At 38.7% G+C, this 13,484-nt stretch overlaps 1 protein-coding gene and 1 pseudogene across 6 annotated transcripts in view; both read left to right on the forward strand.

Moving 5' to 3' along the window:
* HPS5 (HPS5 biogenesis of lysosomal organelles complex 2 subunit 2) overlaps window positions 1-13,484 on the forward strand; it is a 54,223-nt gene that overhangs the window by 23,927 nt on the left and 16,812 nt on the right. For 4 of the 5 annotated variants that reach the window (XM_053561565.1, XM_053561562.1, XM_053561561.1 and 1 more), the window contains 8 exons: window positions 2,761-2,849; window positions 5,316-5,494; window positions 6,861-7,019; window positions 7,590-7,776; window positions 8,715-8,838; window positions 9,697-9,846; window positions 11,180-11,257; window positions 11,546-12,123. In XM_053561565.1, coding sequence (XP_053417540.1) covers window positions 2,761-2,849; window positions 5,316-5,494; window positions 6,861-7,019; window positions 7,590-7,776; window positions 8,715-8,838; window positions 9,697-9,846; window positions 11,180-11,257; window positions 11,546-12,123 — 1,544 coding nt within the window. The remainder of the gene's footprint in view (window positions 1-2,760; window positions 2,850-5,315; window positions 5,495-6,860; window positions 7,020-7,589; window positions 7,777-8,714; window positions 8,839-9,696; window positions 9,847-11,179; window positions 11,258-11,545; window positions 12,124-13,484) is intronic. The other variant, XM_053561564.1, reaches the window with a different exon arrangement.
* On the forward strand, window positions 78-1,053 carry LOC128565202 (thiopurine S-methyltransferase-like; annotated as a pseudogene). Its single transcript, XR_008374226.1, has one exon. The product of XR_008374226.1 is annotated as a thiopurine S-methyltransferase-like (transcript).

Below are 13,484 nucleotides of genomic sequence, written 5' to 3' on the forward strand. Positions count from 1 at the left end.
AGCTTTCACATGAAGGCTATAACCCAACTATAGCATAAGAATATGGGGAAAGGGGAGGTAGGCTCCGCGGGGCGGAGGGAGGCTGCAGGGGTAGGAGTGGAACCACTTGCTAAGAGTATGTAACCTTGAGATAAGGATTCCTGGGAATGGGGGTCCTAACAGGCGAGGACACCCCAGCGATCGCCCTTTGAAATGGCATTCAGGGACCAGAAGTGGGAACTGGGAATAACGAGGTCGAGCAGTCTTGGAGACATGCTGTGAGACAAGAAATATATGAAAGTATGGATACTCCAAAAACGTCCCTTGACATTAAAGAGTACCCTGATACTGAGGTACAAAGAAACCAAGCACTAACTCTGGAAGAATGGCAAGACAAGTGGGTGAACCGCAAAATTGCATTTCATCAGGAACAAGGACATCAGTTATTAAAGAAGCATTTGGATACTTTTCTTAAAGGCAAGAGCGGACTGAGGGTGTTTTTTCCTCTTTGTGGAAAAGCAGTTGAAATGAAATGGTTTGCAGACCTGGGACACAGTGTAGTTGGTGTGGAAATCAGTGAACTTGGGATACGAGAATTTTTTACAGAGCAGAATCTCGCTTACTCAGAAGAACAAATCACAGAAATTCCTGGAGCCAAAATGTTTAAGAGTTCTTCAGGGAACATTTCATTGTATTGTTGATCTTCCATTTTTGATCTTCCCAGAACAAATATTGGCAAATTTGACAGGATTTGGGATAGAGGAGCATTAGTGGCCATTAATCCAGGTGATCGTGAATGCTATGCAGACATAATGCTGTCCTTGCTGAGAAAAGGGTTTCAGTACCTACTGGCTGTTGTTTATTACGATCCAACTAAACATGCAGGCCCACCATTTTATGTTCCAGAAGCTGAAATTAAAAGGTTGTTTGGTACAATTTGCAGTACCCATTGTCTTGAGACAGTTGATGTTTTTGAAGAACGACATACAAGTTGGGGAATTGACTGTATTTTTGAAAAGTTATATCTGCTTACAGAAAAGTAGAAGAAATATAAATAAAATCAAGCAACATCAACTTGTTTTTTGAGCAATTGAAAATTAAGCTAAAGCCTAAAACTCTAATGGATGAATTTGTTAAAAAAATGACTCATAAATCACATAATTTTTTAGCACAATGTAATACTAAAATGCCAAACTATCTCTCTCTGTTGGAGAGGAAATGACAGTAAGATTAGACCTATGTGTTTTATAGATCGCAAGAATATTTTATAATTAGCATATATTATATAATTAAAAATGAAAACACAATGCATTTAACTTAAGAATAATAAACATGGAAAAAAACAAAACAAAAAAAAAGAATATGGGGAAAGGGCCAAGGAAGGGGAAGGGAGGGTGGAGGTTAGTGTGGGGGGAGGACAATGGGTGGGGCCACACCTACAGTGCATCTTAGAATGGGTACAGGCGAAACTTACTAAATGCAGAATACAAATGTCTACATACCATAACTAAGTAAATGCCATGAAGGCTACGTTGAACAGTTTGATGAGAATATTTCAGATTGTATATGAAACCAACACATTGTACCCCTTGATTGCACTAATGTACACAGCTATGATTTAACAATAAAAAAATAAAATAAATGAAAAGATCAGTGGGGTATGTGATGTTGCTCGCACGTGGTTCTAGCTACTCAAGGTGGTAGGATTGAACCTAAGAATTTGAGGCTGCGGTGAGCTGTGGTCACATCTCTGCATTCCAGCTTGATGTCGGTGTATATATATCAGTATATACACACACACATCTGTAAATGAGTATAGAAAGGGATGAGCAGAGAGGGAGAATATGAGAGGACTGAAGAGAAAGGTAGAGAACCAAGAAAGTACAGTGTCCTGGAGTCCAGGGAAGTGAGGTTCAAGAAGGAAGGAACAGTCAGCAGTGGTGGCTTCTGCTTGGGTTCAAGAAAATGGGAAATGATGGAAGGTTATTGAGTTTGATAGTTAGGGAATGTATTGTTTTTTGAGAATTCAGTTAGGTGGAATCAGCAGGATTCTAGATAAATAGTGGGTGGCTTAGTAAAGATAAATGGAGACAGTAGATTTTGTGAGATACACAGAAAGAAGTCTGGGTTTTAGAGCCAGAGTATCCTTGGTATAAATTCTGACTCTTCTGCATTGAATGGCCTTGAGCAAATTATTTCATCTCTCTGAGCCTTAGTTTTCTTTTTTATAAATAGGAATATCCTATCTACCTTGATAGGCTACTACAAAGTTAGATAATACACTTGTAGACAGAGAACTTAATGAAGCTCTTGTCACATAATTGACCAGGTATTTCCAGCCTGTTCTCTGGCCACAACCAATGATGTCAATGCTACTGTTCCTAAAAGTGGCTCACTAGAGCAGTGATTGGCCTTAAGATGTTAAGTCTTTGTTTTAAATGTCATATCAAGTATGACAGGTGTAACTGCTTTAACAAACATGAGGTAAGTCATCCCTAAGCTTCTTTTCCTCCAGATATCAGCCTTTTCTTTTTCTAGAAGATATGTAGTGTATGTTTTTGAAATTTTCCCAATTTGCCTTCATTGTATGCTATTTTTTTAGTTTGCTGTTGTTATAGATAGAAAGGTGTGAGGATTTGATTGGCAGGGTCACTATTGTATTTTCTTTGTATGGTCTGATTTTACCTTAATAGCTATATGAGAAGTCAAGTGATTGTTTAATATATCATAAACTATTGTATCCTACCAAACTCAAATTCTCATGACTCCTTTCTCTTGCAGTGAGCATTGCATGCTGACTTGGACTGAAAAAGGAATTTATATTTTCATTCCTCAAAATGTTCAAGTTCTTCTTTGGAGTGAAGTCAAAGGTACATACATTTATGATTTCATATTCAGCTGTTTATTTATTTATGTATTTTAGAGACAGAGTCTCACTTTGTCGCCCTTGGTAGAGTGCTGTGGAGTCACAGCTCACGGCAACCTCTAGCTCTTGGGCTTAGGCAGTTCTCTTGCCTTAGCCTCCCAAGTAGCTGGGACTATAGGCGCCCACCACAATGCCCAGCTATTTTTTTTTTTTTTTTAAATAGAGACAGTCTCAGGTTATCGCCCTCGGTAAAGTGCCGTGACACAGCTCACAGCAACCTCCAACTCCTGGGTTTAGGTGATTCTCTTGCCTCAGCCTCCGGAGTAGCTAGGACTACAGGCACCCGCCACAATGCCTGGCTATTTTTTTGTTGCAGTTTGGCTGGGGCTGGGTTTGAACCTGCCACCCTTGGTATATGGGGCCCGCGCCCTACCCACTTAGCCACAGGTACCACCCCTGGCTATTTTTTGTTGCAGTTTGGCCTGGGCCAGGTTTGAATCTGCCACTCTCGGTATATGGGGCTGGCGCCCTACTCAGCCACAGGCGCTGCCCATCAGCTATTTATTTTTTCATGGGAACTTTATTTTTCATTATGTATTTTTAATTGACATATAATAATTGTATATATTTATGGCTACATAGTGATGTTTTTGATACATATAATGTATAGTGATCAGATCAGGATAATTAGCATATCTTTCATCTCAAATATTTATCATTTGTGTTGGGAACATTCAATATCCTCTCTTCTCACTATTTGAAAATACGTGTTATTTTTTTTTTTTTTTGAACTTTCTCATTTAATACATGTTATTATTAACGATAGTCATCTTATAATGGTGTAGAACGCTATAACTTATCCCTCCTATCTAAATAGCTATAATTTTATATCCTTTAAAAAATCTCTCCCTTTCTTCCCTTCCCTCTCCCAGACTCTGGTAATCTGGGTTCTACTTTTTACTTCTATGAGATCAACTTTAAGCTTGTGCCTATGCAGATTTCACTTAGCATAATGTCCTCCAGTTTTCTTTTTTGTTGTTGTTTTTGTTTTTGTTTTTTTGAGTCTTACTCTGTCACCCTGGGTAGAGTGCTATAGTATCATCATAGCTTACAGCAACCTCAAACTCTTGGGCTCAAGAGTTTCTCATGCCTCAGTCTCCCAAGTCTGGGACCACAGACGCCTACCACAATGCTAGCTAATTTTTCTGGTTTTAGTAGAGACAGGATCTTGCTCTTGCTCAGGCTGGTCTTGAACTCCTGAGCTCAAAGAATGACCTGCTTTGGCCTCTCAGAGTGCTAGGATTATAGGCATGAGCCACCACACCTGGCCTGCCCTCCAGTTTTCATGGGTAATTTTATATACAATTAAATAGTTAAATATCAGTAACTGCTGCTAAGGAACAAATGGTTTAATTTTTCCCTTCTGTTTGCCCTGAATCTTTATACTTGCTAAAAGTCTTGCTATGACTCCCATTTTGTATTTTATAGTTTGGAGTTCAAAAAGTCCTTGTAGGACTAATAACAGCCATTGTATGTGATTGAGATTGAGAAAATCATTTTCTGTATCTTTTTGTATTCTGTATTCTTTTGAAAAAAGCTAGATATGGGGAGAAGTCTAGCTTTTGTTATCATTGATGTTCAGTTGAAAGTATATGTTGACTTTTGGGAACTTTTTCTAATTTGTAAAAACCACAAAAAAAGAGAAATAAATTCTTACTTACTGGTATGATCTATAATGATTTCTTTTCTTTTTCTTTCTTTCTTCTTTTTTTTTTTTTTGAGACAGAGTCTCACTCAGTTATCCTGGGGTTAAGTGCTCTGGTGTCATAGCTCCAACCTCAAACTCTTGAGCTCAAGTGATCCTCTTGCTTCAGCCTCCCAAGTAGCTGGGACTATAGGTGCCTGCCACGATGTCTGGCTAGTTGTTTTTCTTAGAGACAGGGTCTTGCTCTTGCTCAGGCTGGTCTCAAACTCCTGCGCCCAGGCAATCTACCTGCCTCGGCCACCCAAAGTGCTAGGATTACAGGTGTGAGCCACCATGCCTGGTCACAATGATTTCTTGTGGATTAAATTCCTTAAGGATATCCCTTGACAACTAGTTTTTTAAGTCCTTTCAAGAAATTCTAACACAGATATTCATTGAGCATCAGGCTGTAACTTGCAGGATTGTTATAGTCTGGTCTCTAATGTAGATTATTCTCTTTTATTAAAGTCCAGTTTTTTTTCACACAAAATAGCATATTAAACATGTGATTTTATCAGAGAGATGTATTTTTTCTCCCCATGTTTTTTCTTGATTTTTTAGAATATGATTTTTCATCGAAATGCAAGTATAAAAATAAAGATGAAATATAATTAAGCCAAACTCTACAAGAGAAGTGAATTTATTAAAATAATTTCTGCCCTTACAAAAATTTAAAAAGAAGTGTTTGGTTAATGTCCTGTGTGTTTACCCCTGTGTTTTTTGTAGACATTCAGGATGTAGCTGTCTGCAAGAATGAGCTGTTCTGTTTGCACCTGAATGGGAAAGTCTCACATCTCTTCCTGTTATCTGTGGAGCGCTGTGTGGAACGCCTGCTAAGGAGAGGCCTGTGGAACCTGGCTGCTCACACATGCTGTCTTTTCCAAAATTCCATCATTGCTAGCAGAGTGAGTCAGAGCTTACGTAGAGGTGTTTATCAAGGGTTGGTAAAACAATCCTAGTTTGCAGGATTGTCTTACAAAGTTGCTTGTCTTTATTAGCCCTTTCTATGTAACTTACAGATACAGCAATAAGTCCCTAGAGAAAGCATGTTAGATATGCCTAGGGGTGGATGGAAGATAAGAAAAAAGGTACATTTTCCACTTTTTAAAAAATATCAAATTTGGCCAGGCACAGTGGCTTATGCTTTTATCTTAGTCCTCTGAGAGGCCAGAGCGGGTAGATTGCTTGCACTCAGGAGTTTGAGACGAGTTGAGCAAGAGCAAGACCTGTCTCTAGGAGAAATACAAAAATTAGCCAGGTGTTATGGTAGGTGCCTTTAGTCCTAGCTACTTGGAACGCTGAGACAAGAGGATCATTGGGCCCAAGAGTTTGAGATTACTGTGAGCTATGGTGGTACTGGCACTCTACCCATGGCAACAGAGTAAGACTCTGTCTCCAAAAAAATAAATACATAAGTTAAAAAAAAAAATCAAGGTTACCCACAAATTTTTTGGTTTTTTTTGAGACAGAGTCTCAGTCAGTCACCCTGGGGTTGAGTACCAAGGTGTTACAGCTCACAGTAATCTTAAACTCTTGGGCTCAAGCAATCCTCTTGCTTTAGCCTCCCAAGTAGCTGGGACATATAGTAGTAGACACATATATAGTGCCTATTACAACGCCTGGCTATTTTTAGAGACGGGATCTTGCTCTTACTCATGTGGTCTTGAACTCCTGAGCTCAAGCTGCCTGCTTGGGCCTCCCTGAGTTCTGGGATTACAGGTGTGAGCCACTGTGCCCAGCCAAGTTTACCCACAAATTTATTTGAATTTCAGAACTTATTTTTAAGGGAGGTAATTATGTGTATGGTAACTCTGTTTTTTTTGTTTTTTTTTTTTTTGAGACGGAGTCTCACTCTGTCACCCTCGGTAGAGTGCCATCACATCACAGCTCATAGCAACCTCCAACTCCTGAGCTTAGGTGATTCTTTTGCCTTAGCCTCCGAAGGGGCTGGGACTATAGGTGCCCGCCACAATGCCCAGCTATTTTTTTTGTTGTTGCACTTTGGCCGGGGCCGGGCTTGAACCCGCCACCCTCTGTATATGGGGCCAGCACCCTACCCACTGAGCCACAGGTGCCGCCCAGTAACTCTTAATCAAATTCATTATTCCTAAGATAATTCTCCTTAAGTCTTTCACTAGCTTGCTAAGCCTCAAAGCATCTTTGAAGTTTTATGGTCTATATTAGATCTCTTTCAATGTATTGGCCATTTGAATATAGATTAGTTACAAACAATAAGCTATTCCATTGGTTTTTTACTTATCCTTTTATCAGGCAAGAAAAACTTTGACTGTAGAGAAATTGGAGCATTTGAAATCACAGCTGGACCATGCAGCCTATAGTGATCTAATTTCTCAACTGGAAGAACTGATCTTAAAACTTGAACCTTTGGATTCAGCTTGTAGCAGTAGAAGAAGCTCCATTTCATCATATGTAAGTACTTTGAAAGGGTTTTTTTGCAGAATAAGTTATATCTCCATTGAGTTGTTCTCATCTATTTCTAGGATCCCTACACTGAACCTTTCCATGTAGATTATTTTTTGGCGGGGGTGGATTTTTTTTTTCTTTCAGCTATTGGATAGCCATATGCACCGTCCATTTAGGTGTGTGTTTGAGTCACATTTTGTTTTGTCATTGTTTGTTATTTTCTATGCCCAGATGTTCTCATATAGCCTCCAGCATGTTATGTTGATCCTGATACATGATTTCAGATGCTTCATCCTAATTTGAGGATGAGTGCAGGTCAGGATTGTCTTATTTGATCCGTCTTCTCACTGCCAGGCTTTTGAAGACAAATTAGAGAAATATGGTAACTGGTGCCACTAGCACAAGTGAGTGACGCAGCTGCTGGGCTCTTCAGCCTTGTTCCCCAGTTTATTCTAACAAGCCATAATTGTTGTTATCAACTTTCTACTTTAGTGCTGGTGTTTCTGTGAAAAAGTTATATTGTGTTGTAAAGGAAATTTTCACTCTAATTTTTTGGGGAATTCTTTTCATTTTTAGGAAAGTTTCAGCATCTTGGACTCTGGAATTTATCGTATCATCAGTAGTAGAAGAGGCAGTCAGTCAGATGAAGACTCTTGCTCCATTCACAGCCAGACCCTCTCAGAAGATGAGAGACTTAAAGAATTCACCTCACATCAGGAAGAAGAGCTGCCAGAGCAGTGTTGTGGCTCACATGGAAGTGAAGGTGATAAATGTCTTGTTGGTTGCTGATGTGAAATTGCTATTTCCTTTTTTTTTAGGAGACAGAGTCTCATTTTATCGCCCTGCAGTGGCCTCACAGCAACCTCCAATTCCTGGGCTTAGGCGATTCTCTTGCCTCCCCCTCCCAAGTAGCTGGGACTACAGGCGCCCGCCACAACCCCCAGCTATTTTTTTATTGTTGTTGTAGTTTGGCCGGGGTTGGGTTTGAACCTGCCACCCTTAGTATATGGGGCTGGCACCCTACCCACTGAGCCACATGTGCTGCCCGAAATTGCTATTTTCTATGAGTCCTTGTTACAGGATGATCTTGTGCATAGTTTCCAAGGTGTGAATAACTTTTAGCATTTGATAGCCTTTTATCCAGGCCTGTATATCTGCTCATCCCTGGAAGAGTGGGTTTTTATTTCATTTTCTTTCCCTTAGGTTTAGGCTAACATTAGTAAAGGTCCTAATTTTGATCAAGCATCAAAATACTGGAAAGAATAAGAAAGGTGGTCATTATCCAAAATAGTAGAAAGATTTTATCCTGACTAACCAAATTATTTTCCATTAGGAATGAAAAGTTACTTCAGTTTTGAGGGTCGTTACCTTCCCTTTTCGGTGTACGAGTATTCCTGTGACTGAACCATTGAGAAGAGATAAATAGAGACTCTTAACTTCCCTTTTGATTTATGGGGATTCAGGGTTAGTAGGCAAATGAATGTACCTGCCTGAGTGTTTTAATACCTACCTATGTGGACCATCCTGTACAAAACATCTTGTAAACCTGTGTTCTCATTTGTATCTGGGTCAGTTGTGATTTTTGGTATTGAATCCTTCATTTTTTTTTGGTTTATTCATTTCAGAATTTCCTGAAAAAAGATTTTAAAAAATCCCATGTGATTAGTTTTTGTTTCTTTCCCCCCCCCATTCACTCATTAGACAATGTTTCTCACGCTCCAGTGGTGTTTGAGACAGATAAGAATGAAACTTTTCTCCCCTTCGGCATTCCATTATCATTTCGTTCTCCATCTCCTCTTGTGTCTCTTCAGGCTGTCAAAGAAAGGTAAACCAATTAGTCTTGTCATTTAATTCCGTTTCTTATTTCACCTCAGTTGTCACATTAGGCTAAGAATGCAAAGACATTTTAAATGAGAAAAAGAAAGACTATAAATTATTTCTCACGTAACCTACCATATGAAGCTGTTAACTTCTCATTCAGCCTTGGGGAATTTAGCTTCCCTTTTTGTTTTAGTAGCTAGGTATTTGAGCTTGTTCAGGTGTGGGGTGCCCCACCCCCAAAAGAGCAAAAAATTAAAAAATTGTTTTGCCCTCAACCCTAATGGGAGTAGTTTCCGTATGTCATTAGTCGTTTCTTGATCCTCCCTCAGTTTGGGCTCTTGGAGTCTTCTTTTCAGAATTCTTTCTAGTTAATCCTTGGGACTAGATTGGCATTAGAGTTTAGGAGAGAAGATATTGTACAGCTACTTAATGCTTATCTGAATCATACCAGATGCAAATTTTGCTTGTTGAGAAGGGTATAATGTGATAGTCAGCAGCTAAAATTCATGAAGAAATTCTTCCTTATTCTCTGACCAGGACGGAGCTGATGATCACATGGCCTCTAAGTTGACACAAATATTACACACACAACTAGGGTTAAATAAAGCCCTTTTCTTTACCACTAAATCATTGGTTTCTCAGGGCAATTTATTCACTGAAGCGAATCATTGTATTTTAAGTTTTACTTGGGCCTTATGTGAAATATATGGTTGATTAGAGAAACAGGCCTTCTTTTTATTTTTTATTAAGTCCAAGTTGCCTTCCTAGGACTAATGGAAGCATAGAAAACTCAGGTCCTGAATTTTTCATTCTAGGCAATAATAAGATTTTTTCATGTAGTTTTTTGGTATTTGACTTGCAGTGTTTCTAGCTTTGTGCGTAAAACTACTGAGAAGATTGGTACCCTTCACACAAGCCCTGATCTAAAAGTGAGACCAGAACCCAGGGGTGATGAGCCATCATGTGAAGAGGATATGAGTTCAGTTACCTGCCCAAAGGAGGAAGACATCGAGTAAGCCCTTACATATAAATGTTTTTAATTTTAGGGGGCTAGCTGTCAGTTTGTAAAAACTCCACATAGACTATCACCCTGTTCACTGAAGATTGTTTAGCTCATAAACATTTTGATTCCACAGTGTTGAAATATCACATAAACTATGGTAAATCTATTGAGAGATTTAATTTAGTACCTTTTCCTTCTTTTCCCTGCATGCCTCCCCTCCCTCCCCTGTGATCTCTTCAGCCTTCTGAGATATCAGAGGAGTATTAGATTAAGAGTAGGAAGACCAAGGATCTGGGCCTGGGCCTGGCTGTGCCTCTGACTAGCAGGTGACTTTGGGTAAGTCACTAAAGCTCTCTGGCCTATAAGATCCAGGATGTGTTATTGCTTGATAAGTTAATAAAAGGAATAACAGATAAAGATAATGAAAAAGAAAAACTTATTAGGCAATGAAGAAACTGGATTAAACAGCTGGCACTGAAGTTATGTCAGTACCTACCTACGATGTGCTGGTGGCATAATCTTTATGCAGCAGAGTTGTAGCAGAGCCCTAGGTCTGACATAGTGTGAAGTATCTTGTGTGTCCTTTTCTGCCTTATTGTGTAGTTTCAGGGATCCAAGCATTAGAAGTAAGCAAGTTTAGCACTCATCCTGGAATTGAGAGAGATCCATGGGTCCACTTTGTCTGAAGTCAGATATAATGAAGGTGTATAAACTTCAGAATAACTAAGTGAATTCATATGTATGTGTGTATGCACACACACACACACACACACACCCCTATATATTTATTTATTTTAGAAGTACAGGTTTTTTTTGACATGGCATTTAAGGCAGCCCTCAGGCTGACCTTAGCCACCTTTCTGGCCTCATTTCAATCCACATCCTTCTAAGCACTTTCAACTCCAGTCCTGTCAGAGCACTGGGTGTGTGCTCTGATACCTCACTACCTTTCTTCATGCCAGGTCTTCCGTAGAGTACTCTTTTACTATTTTTCATAACACAAATACCACCTCCTCAGAAATGCTTTTCTTGATTGCCTCCTCAGGATAATTATTTCTTCTTTTCTGCTTTCATATCACAATGCTCTTTAAAGTGCTGCTCTTTAATTATAGTATTCAGTTTATTTTTTTATATTATAGTTAGTTCTTTGCATGCCTTTCTAATTAGAGCTTATTCTGACTTGAGCTTACCTTGATGTCATGTTCCACTTTTTATACTCATCTGTTGGTCTCATGTAACATGAAGTACAATACTTGCCCCTAAGCACTTAGAAATATTTGTCTAATAAAGTTCTGATCTTCAACATTTGTGAATATTATTGTTATTTTTCTTGCTTATCTAGGGAGAAAATAGAGGTAACTAGTCAACCTCTAGAAGAAGAGAGGTTCCAAGAACTTAAAGTAGCAACAGCAGAAGCAATGTGAGTATGAATGAGAAAATATTAGAGTGAAGGGGAGTGACTTTCTCAGATCATCAGTAGTGGCCCTGAGATGGTCTGTGACAGAGTTTGCTTCATTTGGAATTGAGATTCAAGAATTAGTAAAGTACCCCAAAATTAATGTTCTCTGCTTAGTCATCTTGCTGAGATAAATGTTTGAAAAGTATCATTTATTCCAGATGAATATGGTGTATCAATTAGTTTTATTTAGCATGAATTAATTTGTTTTTTTAAAAACTCAAAACATAAATTTTATACTGTCTTCTACAGGACCAAGCTGGAGGACCCTCTGGTTTTATTTGAACCCGAGTCTCTGAGAATGGTTTTACAGGAGTGGCTTTCACAGTTAGAACAAACATTTGCTGTGAAGGACTTTTCAGGCGTTTCAGGTACCGGCAACTCATCCATGAAATCAAACCAGGATGTGCTGTTGCTTGATGAGTCAAAAAAGGGAATATTAGATGAAGATAATGAAAAAGGAAAAAGGAACTCTTTAGGCAATGAAGAAACTGTTGATCAAATAGCATGTGAATCTCTAAGTAGTTCAAGGGAGTCTTTGGATGACCTTTTTCAAATATGTTCTCCATGTACAATAGCAAAGAGTCTTCAGAATGACCTGGCTGAATTGACAACATTATGTTTGGAATTGAATGTATTGAATTATAAGATCAAAAGCACAAGTGGACATGTGGACTATACTTTGCAACAGGACCCTCCTGAAGTTTTGGCTTGTCAGTTCCTGAAGAAATACTTTTTTCTCCTGGACTTGAAAAGAACAAAGGAGAGTATCAAGCTTAGTTACTCTAACAGCCCTTCTGTTTGGGATACTTTCATTGAAGGATTAAAAGGTAATAATCAGATTTCCTTATCAAAGATAGAAATTGGTCTCCAGATAAGGGGACAGTTAAAAAGAAAAAATGTAAAATAAATTGTTATAGAGGTTAAGTAGCATTGAAGTTTTGGGGTTTAAAAAAAAAAAGCTTTAATGGCTCAGCGCCTGTGGCACAGTGGTTACAGCACCACCCACATACACTGAAGTTGGTGGGTTTGAACCCAGCCCAGGCCAGCTAACCAACATTGACAACTGCAATAAAAAATAGCTGGGCACCTGTAGTCCCAGCTACTTGGAAGGCTGAAGCAAGAGAATCACTTAAGCCCAAGAGTTGAGGTTGCTGTGAGATGTGAATGCCACGTCACTGTACCCAGGGTTACACAATGAGACTCTGTCTCAAAAAAAAAAAAAAAAAAAAAGATTTAAGTAGAAAATCACCTCCATTCTGTTCTCTGCTCGTTTTAATTTTTAGTAGTTCTTCTAACATTGGTTTAATTTGCAGCTGTATTATAAGAAATTAGTTTTATTTCTCTTACAGGCACATTCAGAAAGCAATATAGTAGTGTTGAAGTTGGGGTTAAAGTAAAATGTTTATAAATGCAGGTATATAAAAATAAGAAAAGCCCTCTTTTAGTAGTAACCTACTAATATAGGAATAAATACTATATACCATATATCAAGTACTTGCTGTGTGCTGGATATTATGGTAAACACTCTTCAGTATTGTCTCATTTCATCCTTAACAACAATCTTTACAGTAGATGGTGCTTTTCCATTTTATAGATGAGGAAGTGAGGCACAGAGAGATAATATTAGTTGAGTGTGCTAAACTGCTGTAACAAACATCTCATAATGTGATAACTCAGACATGATAGAGAAGTTTACTGTTCATATAACAGTCTATGACAGGTATTTCGGGTCAATGGGTAGCTCTCTTCAGTGTAGTAATTCAGCATTCCAAGTTCCTTCCGTTATTTTGAGCTCCAGCACCCACTAAGGCTTGAAGTTGAGGTTGGATTGCTGTGTTCAGAGGAGAGCACGTGAGACATATTCTCTTATAGTCCTGGTTCTGTAGTGACTTACCAGGACTTCTGTTTATATTCTGTTGGTGAGAATTTTATCACATGGCCCTAGCTAACTTCAAATTATACTGGGAAATGTAACCCAAAGATGTCCAACTTTCTTTCTCTTCTGCTGTGCATTAGAAGAGTAAGAGTTTTCTTGGGCCCCACATTAAATAGAAACAGTAACAGAAGCTAATGAACGAAAGAAATGGTCTGTACATACATTTTATTATGTCCAATACCACAGATAAGCAAAATATGCATGTGGTCCATGGGCCACAGGTTGGACATACATGACACATTAGCCAGCTGT

Source organism: Nycticebus coucang, chromosome 14 (assembly GCF_027406575.1).
Source record: "Nycticebus coucang isolate mNycCou1 chromosome 14, mNycCou1.pri, whole genome shotgun sequence".
NCBI lineage: Eukaryota > Metazoa > Chordata > Mammalia > Primates > Lorisidae > Nycticebus > Nycticebus coucang.